The following is a 19,192-nucleotide window of genomic DNA, read 5'->3' as shown; positions in this document are numbered from 1 at the left end:
ACAACGTTTATGATTACAATCTTGTAAAATGCAAAATAAAATTAGTAGTATGATTTTAAATATCATTTTAAAATACATTCAATTATTGAATGCCTGCATTTATAGTGTATTAAACATTATAGAAGCAACAGAAACAGCTATAAGCAGCATCTCTATGCAGGAGAAAGATTCCACATTTATAACTGAAGTCTGATGGATGTTAATTTCTCTTGCTGTTAGCATACAGAAATATTCTCTGTAAAATTAACTTGGATTTCATCTTAAAAGATTAAGCAGGAAAAAATATTTCTCATTAAAAATTAACCGTTCTTCATTCAGATTAATTTTATTTAGGTAGGCACTTGCATTTAGTGCAGGTTGGCACTTGCACTAAGCCATACTTTTTGTTTAATCCTAGTTTACCCAGTAACTACAGTAGCTGTTAATATCACATACTAAGGCAAAAAATACTGTTAACATGCCTTTGTGAAACATGTGAACCTATTAATTTTCTGTTGAACTTTTCTGTTCCTAAATATAAGCTACATGGAAAATTTAGCCCTTAAGACTATTTTCCATACATACATACTTTGGAAAATCCTGGTAGATTACTAGTAGCAGTTTCTCTTCTCTGGATGCAACATTGAATAGATTTACAACTATGACCCTTTCAGAGATGACTGGTTGACAAATACACCTATTTCTTGTGAAAATAGCATAGTCTGCTGTCTCCCTAGAATGCATTTATTTAAGGACAAAATATTTCAAAGGAAAAAGGTAACAACCTCAAAAAGCTTCCATCAGAATGTAATATATCTGAAGGCTACGGTAAGATGCTGAGCCTGCACTCCGCTAAAGTCTGCAGCTCGGCGGCTCGATTCCGCATAGGGACAGGAAAGGAGCCTCCCCCAATTGCCTACTGGCATTCAGGTGTCCCATGGGTAAGATAACACTGCCCAAAAACATTCCTTTCACAGAGGCAGCCAGCCACCTCGGTGATCCTTGGCTAACACATGCCATACGCTAAAAATAAATAAATCTGAAGGCAGTAGAAACTACTTAACTATGACTTTTTATAATGCAATTTCAAATGGGGAAGACCTTTAATTCTGAGATACTATATCTGCAGTTCTTTAACAAACTAACTGAAAACCACACAAAACAGTTGAAATAGCAACAGAGGAAGAAATGGTCACAAGACAGACCACATGATTTTCCAACCAGTCTAGTAAACCAGATACTGTACTGAAATTGGTAGATTTGTGGGTCTTTTATTTAAAAAAGCCTCTGATCTACCAATTTCGGTCAATTATGTTTACTGCAGTATGATTTCCAGTTGTGAATGGTATTTTTAGTAGCTATGAGAGAAGTATGTACATTGTTCTCTTAATAATAAGACTTCACTATATTGTTTCATAGTACTTCACAAAATCAAAGATTTTCAAAGAATGAAAGTGATTTTATGGTAATTTTTAAAAAGCCAAGAAACCTCTTCCTAAAATTATATTCTATTATACAGAAGTAACAGTGAAAAGGCACTATTACCTGCAGAAGATACAAACAAATAAATGCATTCAATCTCCACTGCAATTTACTATCTTTTGAAGTTAGACATGGTTAATTCTTACTCATTAAAAACAAAACAAAACAAGCAGGTACTTCTCTAGTAAACTACACCCCCTAGAGGTTTAGTCATAAATTACAAGTTGCATGTAAAAGCAGCAAGAGGCATTTCTTTTGTCTCCCTTAATTCACATTAGATTTAATATTACCATGGTTTCCAGAGTTTAGGTGGTTTTTAGATGTTTGATTAAATAAGACTTTTCAGCTGTTAGGCATGTTTGGAATTTTCAGAGAATGTCATGGGTGCTCTCACGAAACTGCTGTTAAGATGGACACAACCAGTTACAAACATTTATTTATAAACAAATTATAGTATTCTACCTTTTCTTGCTCTAGAGCAGGGGTGTCAAACAGTGGTGGGTTGCCCCCGGTTCGGACCGGTTCTATAGAACCAGTAGTAAAACCGGAGGGAGGCTCCGCCCCCCATGTCATCAGAACGCTTCTGCGCATGTGCAGAAGAGCACGCGTGCGCGGCCCCGTTGCGAACCGGTAGTAAAGGTAAGTAGAACCCACCCCTGGTGTCAAACTCATGGTGTCACATTGTCATGTGACTTATTGCAACTTTTTTCCTTCACTAAAGTCAGGGTGGGCATGGCCAACGTGTGACGTATCTGGCCCGCAAGTTTGACACCCCTGCTCTAGAGGCATTCTATTTAATTTTTTTTTAAAAATCCAGGTGGGGTGTAGAGTTTAGCAGCTACCCACAGATGAATTCTTGATGCTGTGGCACTGCCAGACACTTGGCTGTCTATCTCTGGATTACGCAGTCATATAGGAAAAGTATCCTGTGTCAAGAGCTATTAGTTGCTATGGTTTCATGAAACCTTCAGGATGCCAATGAACACAGAAGACAAATAATGCCTTCGTGCTTTATTGATGGGCATCCTTCTGACCCTTTTTGGAAGTGTTTATGTAGAAGATTCTGATTGCTATCAATCTTATGAATATCCATGTCTTTTGTTCAAGTCCATTAATATTTTTCCCCTAAATAACTCAGAAAAAAAGGGGAAAGTTTCTAAGTCAATGAAATATTTTTAAAATTGTTCATTCAGATTTCTTAATATCAAATATCTATATATTTCGTGGAACTTAATTCCTATATTCAGATACAACTAATTGAGAAATGCATCTGGGAAGCAGCAAATAATCAGTTTGACAAGAAACTCTGTAACTCAATAGACATTTTATCTTTGCTGTTATCTATGACAGATTTCCATTTTCCAGAAGAGATTGTAAAGGAATTCTTCTTTAGTATTGGTTACAACCCTTCTCTTTTGTGCCAAGAAAACTAATAATTGCAATATTAATTGCAATTGCAATTGCAAGGCAAGAGCCTTGGTACTACAGTGGTTTAAAGCACCCTGTTATTAACACAGCTGCCTGCAATTTACTGCTGGTTCGAATCTCTCCAAGGCTCAAGGTTGACTCAGCCTTCCATCCTTTCTAAGGTAGGTTAAATGAGGACCCAGTTTGTGGGGGCAATAAGCTGACTTTGTATAAAATATACAAAAGTATGAAGGCTATTGCTGAGCACATTGTAAGCCGCCCTGAGTCTCCGGAGAAGGGCGGCATATAAATCAAATTAAAAAAAAAAAAAAAAAAAAAAATATAGAATTCCAAGAATTCCTTATCAAAAATCTTTTCTACTAATCTCAAAAACCCTCGATACCCTTTTATGACAGCTGTAGCACTGTTAACAATGAATGGAAAAGACTCTTTAAGATGTGATGATGCTTTCATTGTCACTTAGAATTTCATATATCTGAGATTTTCAAAACAATGATCTTATTTCTGCAAAGTTTTTGGGGGGACACATAAAAAGTAAAGCACAATGAAAGTTTATAGTTTACCTGTAAAAATGATTATTCATCAGATTCCTTATTTAATAGTAGTAACTAATTGTTTTGAGGCACAGACAAAGAACTAACATATTCTAACTAGTTTGGCCACCATCCATTAGTTTTGCTGAAAGAAGAGTTAGGATTTCTATTTCATAAATAAAGTCTAAACAGACTAAGTATCTACTGTACAATATGGCTATAACTTGAGAACTATTTGTAGGTGTTCCATACAGTGTACAGGTAGTACTTGGCTTACAACAACTGAACCTAAAATTTATGTTGTTAAGTGAGACATTTTAAAGTGAGTTTTGCCCCATCTTACAACCTTCCTTGCCACAGTTGTTAAGTGAATCACTGCAGTTGATAAGTTAGTAACCCAGTTGTTGAGTGAATCTGGCTTTTCCATTGACTTTACTTGTCAGTTGCTAAAGGTAATCACATGACCTTGGGAACAGCAATGGTCATAAATATGAACCAGTTCCCAAGGATTTGAATTTTGATCACATGATCATGGGGATGCTGGAAAGGTTGTAAAATGTGAAAAATGGTCGTAAGTCACATTTTTTCAGTGCCGCTGTAACTTTGAATGGTCACTAAACAAAATTGTTGTAAATCAAGACCACCTGTATTTTAAATGACACACCTATTCCCATGGCCACCTAATTTGACATACGGTTTATTCCACATTTGGTAATGTGGGGGGTGAGATTTCTAAAGTGGGGAGAAATGCCCCAAATCAGGATGGATTTCCATTTTTCTGAGATATTTCCTCCCCAAATAGTGTATTCATGACACACCCACATAATTCAGAAGCATTCCTGAGAGGCACCAATGGAGTTGCAAGAGAGGGTACAAGCATAAAGCAGCACAAATTTTTCCTTCCATGAAAGGTACACCCTGAACAGTGTGACATTACCTGCCCAGCAGTGTGGGATGAAGATTTTTGGCCCTAAAAGCATCCAAACCAGAAGGGCCCACAAAAGTTTACACATTAAACTTTTTGAGTATTTGTTCTTCTGGCCAAGTACAACTTATGTGTGTGGTTATCAGTCACGCATAGGATTCATCACTATTTTCTCAGTGCGCAATTCAGCAGAACAAAACGAAAGGTACAAAATGAATTTGTTTACAATCTTGTATGATCAACAGCATGTGAAAAAAAAATTGCCCTTTACAATTTGGTGAGATAACAGTATATATAATGCCCAGCATCATTAGTCTCATTAAATAGGAAGCTTCTACTTACATTAGGTTTCAGAGACACAGCTGCCATTATGCTTATATGTACACAATGAATATTCCACAGCTTGGTGCACACTGTGGAAGAGACAATGCTTCTCTCCTTTTATAAAATACTCCCCTCGCTGCAAGGAGTCCCTCACAGAGAGATTACACTGAGCCAGCAGCACCTGGATGCCAATTTCCCCATAATCTCTTTGAACTTCCTTGAGTGTATGGATCCCTGCTGTATCCAAGAACTGCACTCCACAGCAGTCTATTACTAGTGTATGGAATGTGAGTTGCTGAGTGACAAGCTGCACCGAAGTTTCTTCCTGTTTTCCACTGGCTTCATCTGATTTTTCAGTACGTATTTGCTTTTCTAGCTTTCTCTTTGCTGCCAGTTCCAATGAAGGATTGACTCCGGTCTTCTTGTACAGCAAGGACTTAAAATTCTCTTTGTTTGCATAGTATATTGGTGCTTCAAAGCGAAAAAGTCTGATGCCTGGCTCAACTTGAAGGCCACTATAGGCAGAAAGGGGTTCATAGATTTCAGAGTCTGGTACTAGACCAAGGAGCTGTCCTTCTGGATTTTGTGTCCGCAGAATGACACAAATCATTGAAAAACAGACCCCAATAAGAAGGCCAAGTTCAGTGCTTATCAGTGCTGAAGATAACATAGTTACAAACCAGATCAGTGTGTCGATTTTGCTAAACTGCCACATTTTTGGCAGGTCACCAAATTTTCGCAAGGCTCCTTTGAGATTGACAATGATGATGACCGCTAGGACACATTTCTGAAGGGAATAGAAGAGGGGAGCAATCACAAGGAGAACTAACAAGATGACCAAACCGGTCACCACACTAGAGACCTGAGTCTTGCAGCCTGTCGCATCTTTCACTAGAGTTTTGGCAAGGGCTGCGCTGGTTGTGAAACAATGAAAGAAAGATGGGATGATGTTGCAGAAACCAATGGCATACATTTCCTGGTTGGGTTTAATTGTATAACCATGTTTCTTGGCAAACATCTCTGAAAGAGATACAGTAATGGCAAAGCCAATAATGGCTAGGGGCACTGCATCCATAGCCACACTAGGAATCAGACTCCAATCTGGTGATTGTGGTGGTAGAAATCCAGTTGGTATATGTCCAGCCACACTGGAATCATATTTCTGTTTCAGCTTCCCAAAATGGGAAGCCACTGTGGCTATTATGACCACTAAAAGCTCAGTGGGCAATGGAGCCTTAAGTTTTGATTTGAACCGCTCATTTAACTCTTTTGCTGGAATAAGAACAAGAAGGCACAAGAAGCTGGTGATGAGATCACAGATGTTGGTGGTATGGATATTTCTGAATATGTTTATCCATGTATTTAAAAGAGAACCAATGCCACTGCTCCGTGGAATGTTTAAGCCCAAGAGGTATTTGGCTTGTGAGGTGAGGATGGTTAAGGAAGCGCCAGTAACAAATCCGCTGAGCAAGGAATCAGAGAGGTACACAGAGATGAAGCCCACCTGGAAGAGGCCCATAGCAACCTGAAGAAAAAGGCAGATGATTAGATGACACTTCTGAATTTACAAAGGAAATGAGGCTGAAAGTTGAAGCACATGTTATTAGATAGGGCTTGATATATTATGCTATTCAGAATTACAAATAGTTATGTGTTTGTTTCAGGTTCTTCAAAATGTTTAATTATTATTATGAGAAATTTGTTTGTTTTTAAATATATTTCTACTTCTTAAGATTGTCATTTTTAAAAAAAGCCACTTAACCCTTATACTGTGCATGATCTAATTGTGATATGCATAGGTTTACTTTGATATAAAATTTGTCTGATATTGTATATACTTGCTGAGGATGAAGAGAAAGGGGGAGTTTTGTTGCTGTCTTTTTTGTGAGGAACTTTTTCCATTTTTTCCACATATCTATATATATCAGCTATAACTAAATCTACCTATTTGTATCTGGTTTCTCTATTTCTTTTATGTTTAATATAATCCTTAATAAAAACTATTAAAAAGAAAGCTCAGAACCCTAGTCACTTCATAAATATCCTTTGTCCATCCTACTAATGTGAAAAAGAGCCGAGGTGGCGCAGTGGTTAGAGTGCAGTAGTGCAGCTACTTCAGCTGACTGCTAATTCAGCAGATCAGCAGATCAAATCTCACTGGCTCAAGGTTGACTCAGCCTTCCATCCTTCCGAGATGGGTAAAATGAGGACCCAGATTGTTAGGGGGCAATATGCTATTTAGTATACTGTCTTTGGTGTAAGCCGCCCAGAGTCCTCGGAGAGTGGGCGGCATAGAAATATGACTAATAAATAAATAAATAAAAACTTTAGTATTGGAAATACACAATAAAACAAACAAACAAAAAAGGTTCATCAGATCTAGCATGTGGACCTTTGTCATATCTACTGGTGGCTCCTTAAAGAAACTGCATCTTTTCCTGGGATTGTATGGTAGCCACAAGGCCTCAGATCATGAAAAGATATTAAGAATGAAGCACACCATCTCTACCTGGTTTACATCCAAGTACTGCAATGATGCAACTCCTGGGCAAAACAAGCAACATAACATGTATCTAAAATATTTTTAAATTAAATTTGGGAATATGAAGTATTTTTCCTAAATAAATTTCAAAATACAAGTCTAACCTGGTGCAATCTGTAAGAATTACAGATGTTCATTCCTTTAATTCAAAGTATAGATGTAATACTAAAATTGCCTTCCAAAATTGGCCCCCTTCCTGCTGTTTTGAGATTATAGCTCTTAGAATTGCAATCTATTCACTATTACCAGTACACTTTTTTATCTGTGTCTGTAGGATACAGGACAGAGAAATCTAAGCTACAGTTCTTATATCTACCTATCTTCAATTCTGCATACTTGCAAAGCCCCCAAAAGGTAAAGAACTGATATCAGATAACATGGATCCCCTTTAACTGGAATTTCTTACCTGATAAATTCCAGCTATGAAAGTCACAGTTGCTCCAACAGTAATTGCATAGCAACTCCTATCACATATTTTCTGTGAAGTCTGATTGGTAGACCAAGACACCATTGTGACATTTATGAGATCATTCATATCAGAATGATAATTGCTAGAAGCACCCAATACTAAATCATACCCAGCAATCTGTAATTCACGGTCTACCACTTCTCCCACCATCAAGCAGAGTACACCAAAAATGCCAACCGAGATATGACGGGAAGTTCCAAGCAGAAAATAAATGATGCTTGCAAAAAACGATGTGTATAGACCATAGATAGGTTCTTGGCCAGCCAAAAGGGAATAAGCAATGGACTGTGGAACTAGCAAAATTCCTACAATTATGCCTGACATAAGGTCGCCCAAGAAATACTCCTTCAGTTTGTACTTGGGCAGCCATGTCAGTACTGGGACAAAACTGAAAAGCAGATCTTTGGCTTTAGCTGGGCTACAGCTGCAATTTTTCTTCAATTTCTTTAGCATGTAAGCCTTAATATCTGTACTTGTTCCTATATATTCTAGAGAAATCCTGGAATGATCATTCCCTTTGCCACAAGTCTCCTTTGCCAATTCAAGCATTGGATGGACGTGATTGGCTTCTGCTGCCATCCTTGGGGATCTGTAGAAAAATGGAGAAAAAGATGTAAGATTTCCACGCCTAACCCATTTCAGATAAAATTCTTATTAAGACAAAATTCATACAAGCAATCCTGGAAAAAATAAGACTTGCCAGTCTTAATTTATATTAAACAAACCAAAACTGGAAGAAATCAGGACTAGTACTTGTTAAATCTAAATTATACCATTAAAACATAAAGCACAAAAGAAGGGGCTCAGAATCCATGGCTGAAATGGACAACACTCTGATGAATATTGATAAAGCATAATTTCATGTAAATTAACATGATGAAACAAATGAAATAAGGAACATAAACTTTTAAATGACCTGAAAGCACTTGAAAGCAACAAAAAATGGAAGGTTATCAAAATAATTTTAAAAAACCCACTGAATGCTCCAGACAACTGGAAAAATAAAAGTTTTCCCACTCCTGATGTACCTAATAATAAAGAGGGCAACAAAGAAGCCATTAAACACATGGGAAGTCTTATATTAGATAGTTTCTGGACTGGATGGTCCAATTAAGCAAACAGTTTTATTATGTTAGAGGGCCAGTTATGGGAATGAGGAAGAATTAGTAAGAATGCAGAGCTAATTTTCCCTTTTCAAGGTTTGAATCTACATGTTCAGAAAGAATGAAGGAAGAGTTACTTCTAATTTCAGCTACCAAGTTTTTCAAACTTTATGTTACACTTGCTTCCTGCTTTACTTCCATACAGCGTAAGTAAAATGCATGGATTCTCTTTTTTATCCACACAATAGATCTATAAGGCTGATTGTATTGGATTAAGTCATGATTGGACTATGATTGGACTAAGGGCGTATGCTATTTAAAAACTTAAGCATCTTTAAACCTGTAAGACTGATTGCATTGGACTAAGTGGATATGCTATTTAAAAACTTAAGCATTTTTAAACCTTGTATATTCTGGGGTAATGCAAAAATGTATTTTTAATCTAAGATGAATAGTAATTTAAGGTGTATAATATTAATATCTTCTTACAAAAGATATACCAAGGAAACATGTTTTACTGGTTCTTCGAAAAGAATAGTAGATGTAATATAAGGAATTTCATTTCCATTAGAAACTGGGGACACTCTTGTCCACAACCTTCTGCTGTATGTTTCTTTTACAATTATGGATTGCAGGAATTGCATTTACAGGAAGAAACATAAATATTTTACAATGCTATCTACTCCACAAGAAAGAGGCACTTATATTTAGCACATTACCCAAGGAATGTGAATCAAGATGCAAAAGATATGATTCCACAGTGAATAAATTTTTAAATTTTAGTGTTTTCAAAGCATGCTCTTTATATGAGTATCTATTGTTTGCACTACATACTTTCATTTTCATCATTTCCTATGAAAATATCAACACATGCTTTTAATCTTTTATTTTAAATATAATTGTGGATGATAGTACCTAAGTGATCTTGGCTGACTTCAAAAAGCAAAGCAAGGTCAGATTTAAATAGGATAGGATAAGAAGCCATCAGGAAAATCCAAGTTTGTAAGATAAACTGGAAATAAATGTGCACATGTGTACACATTAGAAAAAGAACATGGTAAACCATTTTTTTTCTGTTGGCAAGAATACTTTATAAGAAAACTTATGCCAATGAAGTCCTAAGAAGTCAAGTTTCATTCAAAAAGACTTTGAGAATACATTGGGTCCTCAATACAAAAGAAAGCTCAGGACTGTATAGGTTGGAAACATATGGAAGATAGGGGATAGACAGTGGACACACACATACAGCCAATTTAAGCTAATAGAGGCTGATTTTTCAGTAAACATTGGGATTCAATTTTGCTATAAGTCAAGAACAGTAGAGATAGGTAAATTAATGAAGCAAAGTTTCTGAAAAATATCCTTTATTAATTTATCAATGAATGAATGAATCAAATTTATAGCTGTTGTATGTAAGAGATATTACCCAGATACATCTACAAATTTGGGGTGATGGTAATATGTACATACTGTATGTACATATTGTATATGCTTTTACATACTGTTTGAAAAATGAAGCTATATGTATCTTTAGCCTCCCTCTCTGTTGTTTCTGATGCTCCTGAAAATTCAGTTGTTCAATTGTCCAAAAATAATGAAATGATTTCTCACTATTTTGAGGCAGGAAGGCATACCAAAACTGAAAGATTCAAACAAATGTGGCACACAACTTATCTTCACTATCTTGACTTCAAAGCAGTCCTTTGTACAGAAATTGTACAGAAATTCAGGGAAAAAATAAGCACTATTAAGCACACTAAATATTATGCTCAAAATATAAGCAATGTCATTAACTGGCTCCTGTTTTGTTGTATCTGGACTTATTAAGCTCATCTGGCTGGTCTCTGGCTAGTGATTATGCTGGTGGCTTTCTATTATTTTCACTCTTATTCCATAATAAGTTGTGAGTGTAATGGGTACACTCACAAGACTAAGAGAACACATTTTCTGTCTTTCCACATATGTGGGGGGAAAACCCCGTGGATTGATTTGAGAGCCTTTTGAGATGTTTGTGTCTCTATGACAGAGACTAAACTTCAACAGATGTGCTTAAAAGAAAGCAGAATTTCTAGAGAACCAGACTATTATCCACTGTGTTTCTGCAGATCTCTATTAGGCTTACATAAATCTTGCACGATTTTGGGAAACAAATATGCTCTTTGGCCTTTTAAATTAGGAACACAAAATAGGTACCCAGTTGCAAATTTATATGGCTTTTAGCCTAGTTCAATATCTTTGAAAGTACTTACAGTAAAACAACTACGTATTTGTCATGTGAAACCTAAGGAGTGTCTGTGTATAGTAAGACTTCCAAGATCAAGGAAAAAGTGGTTTATTAGGAAGCTGCCTGGCACCAGAAGCTGGCTTGACTATATTTCACCTTTATATGTCCAAGTATGAAAGACTTCATTGTGTAGTGAAATGTCTCTCCAATATACAAGCAGCTTATTGCATATAAAATAAAACCACTTATAAGGCTATGGCCAGCTCTAGTTTAATACTTTTTCTAGCAGAATTGCCCATTTAAAATATATGCTTAAATGTTTCATTTAGCTACATTTCTCATCCTTAGCTTTTGATATAAGTAGCTCATTTGTCTAATTGCCATAAGAATTATCCAGAATATGTAGAACATTAACAGGCAGACTCACAAGACTAAGAGATTTCTGGAGTCAACAAAAGTGCCTGACATGATTGAGAATAGAGATTACGGTTCTCTAGAATTCTTATTCTGAAGTTATGAAATAATTCAAATATTTGCAATAGAATAAAGAAGTTCTTTTTAACTAAGTAAAATGAATTACTCAGAGGAATCTGCACTTCATCCAAACCTCAACTATTGGTATTTTTGAAAAGAAATTAACATTTATTCAATTCCATTCATTCAGACAAAGCTGTATTTAATATTTTCCCTTTTGTTAACTAGGAACTCAAGGATATGAAAAAGAACCGAAGAACTTTATTTTTAAAAAGTTTATTTGTAGCACGATTGCCTATATATTGCCTACTATAATACACTTATTAACTTTTTAGGGGGCACAGGACTTTTTTTTTTTTTCCTAATCCAGCAGATACAATTTTTCTGCAGGAAATCTTTAAGAATAAACAAATTCAAATCCCATTAGCAGATAAACCTACTTTAAATGAACACCACTAGTTCATTCACAATGGTGCTTAGCAGTGGTGGGTTCCTCCCGGTTCGGTCCGGTTTGGCCGAGCCGGTAGCGGCGACGATATGACATCACTGAACCGGTTCTCCCCCCCGCCCTCCCCCATGTTATTCTTACCTTTTATTTGGTCCCACCCCCAATCTATTGCTGCCTCCTGCCTCTATTGCTGCCTCTATTGCTGCCCCCCAGCTGATGACTAGAGGGAAAAAAACTGTTTAAACTCTTGCCGCGGGGCTTCAAAGGGCCGTCCTACAGCTGATCAGTATTAACAGCAAACAAATGAATCGTGTCGTAAGTGCGAGGACCTTCCAGAAATGACTCTGACCAGCTAGCCACGCCCACCTAGTCACATGACCTCCAAGCCACACCCACAAAATAAGCCACGCCCACAGAACCGGTAGTAAAAAAATTTAGAACCCACCCCTGGTGCTTAGCAATTGCAAAAGAACCACTCTTGCTGGTTGCTAAATCCTGAGTAAACATTTGGCTATCCTTCTGGGATACCATTGGAATTCTTATTGCTTGAAGGAAATCTATACTGGTTTAAAAATTTACAGAGAAGAGCCAGCACATAAATACTGTTTGCTTGGGAGTATGAAATCATTTTTGAACAAATGAGATTTCAAATTAACCTACTGCTTAAATAAACTTAGAGCCTGCAGCTATTCATAAGTGACACATATAACATCAGCATCAGATTAATAGGGAGGCAACTTTCTTCTCCTTTTAATTAAGCTTCTATACTCAAGTTGCTTTGTTTTTCATAGCAATTGTTCTGCTTGGATGCACTGTTTTTCACTATGCTTTCCTAGTTCTTATCTGAAAGCATATTGATACAAGAGGCAATGACAGTTTTTTCTCGACCAGATTATTGCAAAGGCAAAGATTTTGGGCCCCAAAGGAAGTGACTGGTTCAAGGTCACACAGTTGACTTCTGTACCTAAGGGAGGATTAGAACGGCGGTCTTCTCCAGCACTATAACACTGGCTTTTCTTTTACAACCAAGTAATTCAAATTGGTTTTCTCTTGCTTTGTTGATTTGCTATTGTCGGCTTCTCTCAGTGGCTATATCCATTGTGACAAGGCTATTAAAGCAGGTAGTTTAAATTTACTCATGTGAATTTTAATCAGTTCAACTTTGGGTCAAAGGAACACTAAATCCAGTGAAATCATTAACTTGATATCTTCCACAAATGGCTACTGGAATTATGCACACAGAAATAGATAGTATTTTACACTTTCCACTAGCCTCTTTCAAATGTAGCTTAAGATCAATGAAAGCGATATTAAATTGCACACTGAGGAACAAGAAAAGCAATACAAAATTATTAAGATCTACTTGGAAGTAAAAGAAAAAAGACTTATATCATTTGTCCCACCATTATTTTATAATGTGAGAGTTATATCACAGAATTAAACTAAACATAACTTTGCCTATCCTTCGTGAAAAATGTGAGGCCTAAAAATTGTTCTTATTATTACATTTTTATTCTGCCATTTTTTTGTGGGAGAGGGTCAACTCGGCTGCGCGAGTAATTATGGGAGCAACATGGCACTCACATGTAACACTTCTTCTACGCGAGCTGCACTGGCTTCCGGTGGCCTTCCGAGTGTGCTTCAAGGTGTTGGTTCTTACCTTTAAAGTGCTACATGGCTTAGGACCTGAGTACTTACGAGACCACCTGCTGCAACCGATAACCTCCCACCAACCAATACACTCTCACGGAATAGGCCTACTCATAGTACCATCATTAAAACAATGTTGTCTAGTAGTTCCAAGGGAGAGAGCCTTCTCTGTGGGAGCACCTACTCTTTGGAACAAAATACCCCCTGGAATACAAATAATCCCAGATCTTCACACTTTCCCACGTGCCCTGAAGACCTTTCTGTTTCAACAAGCAGGGCTAACATAAACATCTACATTCTATGCCAAGGTCTTAGCAGATACACTAAGTTGACTCAATTTATTATTTACTGTATATATATACATATATATATATATATATATATATATATATATATATATATATATATATATAATTAATTATATGTACGAAATCTTATTCTGTTTACTGCCCTGAGTCCTGCGGGAGAAGGGCGGTATAGAAATTCAATTAATAATAATAATAATAATAATAATAATAATAATAATAATAATAATAACAACAACAACAACAACAACAACAACAACAACAACAACTCAAGGCAGCAAACATCAAATGCTCCTGTCTCCTATTTTCCCTACAACCACCACCACCCTATGTGGTGAGCTGGGCTGAAAGAAAGTGACTGACCCCAGGCCTTCCAGAGTCCTAAAACTCAGAGTCTCCTGATTTCTAGGCCAGCATCTTCAGTTAAGTATTGCAGACAAACAACTGCTTCTACAAGGAAACCTGAAGTGTAAAACTTCAGGATGGGATTGTGGACTATAACAATTTTTATACTATAATATTTGAGGTTTTGGTTTTAAGTGTACCACTTTAATCAATGGGCAACACCTGGCAGTTTACAACAGTTAAATTGATGTAAAACACGGGTGTCAAACTTGATTGTGTCATGGGCTGGATCATGACATATTGCAAAGTTTTTTGCCTTTGTGGAGCCAGGGTGGGCGTGGCCTGCGTGTGATGTATCTGGCCCGTGGGCCGCCAGTTTGACAGGCTTGATGTAAAACATCACTTCTCAACAATAGAAGAATTGTAAAAATACCCACTTCTTTCCAAACGATAGTGTTAATCCATTTTACCCTTTCCTTACTCACTGTTGTCTTTTTTTTTTAACTGCCTCCTATGTAGGCTTTTTCTTAATTAGATGAATTCTACAAAAAAATATTAATAGAGAATTTGGTCAAAAATTGCAATACAAGTTCTCACTCATAGTTGTAACAAAATACTGTTATGCCTGAACTCAGGGTATTTTACTGTTTTTTAAAAAAATATTGTCAGCTCAGTTTAAAAATACTTAACTAACTTAACTGCTAATCCGGCAGTATTAGCCAACTATCGTCCTGTCTCCAACCTTTGCTTTGTGGCGAAGGTTGTTGAGAGTGTGGTCACACGACAGTTTCCGCAGTGCCTGGAGGAAACGTCTTATCTAGATCCGTTCCAGTCGGGTTTCAGGCCCGGGCACAGCACGGAAACGGCATTGGTCGCATTGGTAGATGATCTCTGGAGGGCTCGGGGCAGAGGTTGCTCCTCTGTTCTGGCCCTGTTAGACCTCTCAGCGACCATGGTATCATGCTGCACCGGCTGGAATTGTTGGGGATGGGGGGCACCATGCTACGGTGGTTCTCCTCCTTTCTCTCTGACCGGTCGCAGTTTGTGTTGGTAGGGGGGCAGAGGTCGACCTCGAGGCCTCTCATCTGTGGAGTGCCTCAGGGGTCGGTTCTCTCGCCCCTTCTATTCAACATTTATGTGAAGCCGCTGGGTGAGATCATCCGTGGTTTTGGGGTGAAGTACCATCAGTACGCTGATGACACCCAGCTGTACATCTCCACCCCTGTCCACCCCAACGATGCCCTTGAAGTAATGTCCCGGTGCCTGGAGGCTGTGCAGATCTGGATGGGGAGAAACCGGCTCAAACTCAACCCTTCCAAGACTGAGTGGCTGTGGTTCCCGGCATCCCGATATAGTCAGGTGACTCCATCTCTGACTATTGGGGGTGAGTCTTTGGCCCCCTCGGAGAGGGCCCGCAATCTGGGTGTCCTTCTGGATACGCAGCTGTCTTTGGAGGAACATCTGACGGCTATGGCCAGAGGGACTTTTTGTCAGGTCCGCCTGATACGCCAGTTGCGGTCCTTTCTTGATCGGGATTCCCTGCGCAGTCACTCATGCCCTTGTCACCTCTCGCCTGGACTACTGCAACGCTCTCTACATGGGGCTCCCCTTGAAGGGCATCTGGAGGCTCCAACTGGTCCAGAATGCGGCCGCGTGGGTAGTTACGGGAGCTGCATGGCGCTCCCATACAACACCTCTCCTGCGTGAGCTGCACTGGCTCCCAGTGGTCTTCCGGGTGCGCTTCAAGCTGTTGGTTATCACCTTTAAAGCGCTCCATGGCATAGGACCTAGATATCTCCGAGATCGCCTGCTGCTACCGACGGCCTCCCATCGACCTGTGCGCTCCCACAGAGAGGGCCTCCTCAGGGTGCCATCAGCCAAACAATGTAGGCTGGTGACCCACAGGGGGAGGGCCTTCTCTGTGGGGGCACCCACCCTCTGGAACCAACTGCCCCCAGAGATAAGGAGAATCCAAGACCTCGGTGCCTTCCGCCGTGCCCTTAAAACCTTCTTTTTTCAGCAAGCCGGGCTGGCTTAACTTTTTTCTTAACTTTTTTAAATGTTTTAAATTGGTTTGTTATTATTCTTAAATTATGGGGCCAAATTTATATATATTCTTTTAATACTATTTTAATGTTTGTAATTTATGTTTTTATTCGGCTGTCCTCAGGGAGGAGGACGGTATATAAATTGGATATAAAATAAAAAATAAAATTCAAAAGAACACCCTTCTCCCTTTCCCTGCAAAGGGAGAAAATCCCTTTATTTTAAACTGGAACTGTATTTTACACAAAATATGGATACACATATACATATGTGTATATTTTTTAACATTCAGAGAACTTAATATACATTATTTAAATCTATATTAAAATAATTCTGTAATATTTTATTTTTTTCATCTTTTTTTAAATATACCTCAAGGGAACTCCTTCCTCTTCCTATTTTATCCACAACAATCCATTAATGCCTAAAGGAGGCTTACAACTCACCATCTATAGGTTTCTAGGCCAGCATCACACAAGACTGGTTCTAATACTGTACAGAATTGACAAAAATGTTGGTTGCATATATAAAATATGAAATAAACGCATGTTATGATAAATAAGATTACAGCCAGAATAGCTGCAGTTTTTAGGACACCGTATTTTCTCAGATATTATGTTGTTTATGGAAACCATTTCAGCTCTATCCATGTAGAAATATGGTGTCACAATGGTTAGAATGCAGTATTGCAGGCTAATTCTGCTGACTGAACAGCAGTTTCTCACTGGCTCAAGGTTGACTCAGCCTTCCATCCTTCTGAGGTCAGTAAAATGAGGACCCAGATTGCTGGGGGCAATATGCTGATTGTGTAAACCACTTAGAAGGCTATAAAGTATTATGAAGTGGTATATACGTCAAAGTGCTATTGCTAGTGCTAATATTTTCCTGCACAAGCTTCAGTTCAGGATGGAAAATGGCTGTTCATAAGCAATAAAAATCAATTTTATGATATCATTATAATTAACTGTTGCAAAAATACTTGTCTACAAAAGTCAAATCAACCTTCTCCAACTACCAGACTTGAAAAGTATGAAAGCAAGCAGGAAAAAAAACCACCAACTTATGTTCAGAAGTAATTCATTCTTCTCTAACAAATGCTGTCTTCCACCACATTTCAGTATGAAAATCAAATACTAGTTGTGTGATAGAAATTAAACTTTCTTCCAGAATCAGAAATGAAACACGGTAAATTCCAAGTTAAGGCACCAGGCTAGAAACTGGGAGACTGCAAGTTCTAGTCCTGCCTTAAGTTTGAAAGCCTGCTGGGTGACCAGTCACTCTCTCACCCCAACACACCTCACAGAGTCATTGTTGTTGTTGTGGGAAAAATAGGAGGAAGGATATTAGGTATGTTTGTTGCCTTTAGTTATTTGTAAAAAATAATAAAGGTGGGATAAAAATAAATAAAAGACATTATTAAAAGATAATCAGCAATGTTCTATTCATTAAAACAATCTTAAATATAATTAATACAGTGCTTCTTCCAAATTAAGTTTTGACTCAAGTGTTTCTAGGCTTCTAATTTAAATTCTATTTAATCCCCCCTCCCCCATTTTATCTTTAATTTTTCAGTTGTGGACTGGGACATGTTACAGTTTTGAACACTACAAGGCTGTTGATATTTAAATTAACTACTGCTTTAGCAGTGAAATCTTGTATTCATCTTTGGAGAAACACACCCACCAGAGTTCAATAAAATCTCTTGCTAGGTTATGTACTTAAAAGCGCAGAAGTTTTTCCAGAACTTTTTGAAGTGATTTACAATAAAAAAAAAAATAAAAAATAAAAATACGAATTAGAAATAGAAATAGTAGACACTATCAGGCCAAGAGCACAGCCCACTGTAAAAAGAAGGAACACAAAACCTATGGGCCCAGCATCTACCAGGTGGAGCAATGCATCCCAAGTCAGTCCCAATGATTTACACTGAATCCGATTTTGAATAGTGAGCTACGGTGTTGTAGCTTTTTCAGCTTTTCTCTGGGAACCCTCGGTGGGCTATACGGAAATCTCTCTGTAAATTAATGAGAATACAAACCTTCCAAGAAAGCGCGCGGGGTCTCTTCTTACCATTTGAAATGGTAGAGCAGGCGCCCCCTCACAAGTCTACGTAGTAAATCCCATTCAACGCTTACCCACTCCCAAACTCCGCATAGTACAACGGAGGAGGCGGGAACACTCACAAGGATGGGAGAACACGAATGCGCGGCGTCCTTTTTATCCCTTTGCAGTCTGCCAATTCTTTGAAAGGGCTTTATCTGTTCCCGGCACACGACCTCCAACTCCACCGCAGAACTCACTTGTTCCGGGGTTTCCCCTTCTGAGAAGCATAGAAAGCACCGGCAACTGGTCCCTGTTCCCGGAGCACGTCCACCTGGTTCTCTTTTTTTTTTTCCCCTCCCCTCGGGACGCCGCACTCTTTGCCTTACCCGTCAAAGGGAGGGGAGGGACCGAAAACGTGGCGGTTCTTCCTCAGCCTTTCGCCAAACAAGCAACAAACTTGCTTGTTAGGCTCCCGCCAGTCAGCTGGCCTGTAAACACCGCCCAGCTCCAACCCACTTGGCGGCCGGCCAAATCGGCGGGGCGGCCTCGAAGTTTGCGGCGGTGGTTGAGAAGTCGCAATGAGGGGGAGAAAGACTTTCTTCTGCGGAGCTCCGAGGTGGGAAAGGGGGAGTTGCCTGTCTTTGGGCAAGAAAAGGAAAGACGTCAGCTGTCAACCCGTCTTGTAGTTTTTACCGCTTTTGTAATACTTTGAGCTCAGTCTGCAATCGGTTTCGTTGCTCCCCCGCGCCCCGTATTTATATATTGCATGATAGAGGTTGAGGAAAGGTTCAGTAGCCACAGACAGAAGGCTTTTGATAGGCTTGCAGGTGGGTTGCGCGCTAGAACCTGGTGTCACCATTTTCGGAATAGTT

At 38.5% G+C, this 19,192-nt stretch overlaps 1 protein-coding gene across 1 annotated transcript; it reads right to left on the bottom strand.

Moving 5' to 3' along the window:
* Positions 1-4,615: 4,615 nt before the first annotated feature.
* Positions 4,616-18,623, bottom strand: SLC26A2 (solute carrier family 26 member 2). The gene is made up of 3 exons (XM_070933981.1): positions 18,578-18,623; positions 7,620-8,271; positions 4,616-6,196 (listed from the first exon to the last, which is right to left on the bottom strand). The coding sequence occupies exons 2-3, from the start codon at positions 8,259-8,261 to the stop codon at positions 4,691-4,693; spliced, it is 2,148 nt and encodes a 715-aa protein (XP_070790082.1). The 5' UTR covers positions 8,262-8,271; positions 18,578-18,623; the 3' UTR covers positions 4,616-4,690.
* Between the last annotated feature and the right edge of the window lie 569 nt (positions 18,624-19,192).

This window comes from Pituophis catenifer, unplaced genomic scaffold (assembly GCF_029215685.1).
Source record: "Pituophis catenifer annectens isolate HBS135680 unplaced genomic scaffold, rPitCat1.0.hap2 SCAF_2, whole genome shotgun sequence".
In the NCBI taxonomy this organism is placed as follows: domain Eukaryota; kingdom Metazoa; phylum Chordata; class Lepidosauria; order Squamata; family Colubridae; genus Pituophis; species Pituophis catenifer.
Note: the sequence above shows the minus strand (reverse complement) of the source record. Positions and strands in the feature narration are given on the sequence as shown.

Coding starts and splice junctions, on each gene's coding strand:
- SLC26A2 (XM_070933981.1), bottom strand. CDS start 8,261: ATGGCAGCAGAAGCCAATCACGTCCATCCAATGCTTGAATTGGCAAAG. Junction 6,197..7,619: donor TCATAGCTGGAATTTATCAG/GTAAGAAATTCC, acceptor CTTTTTCTTCAG/GTTGCTATGGGCCTCTTCCA.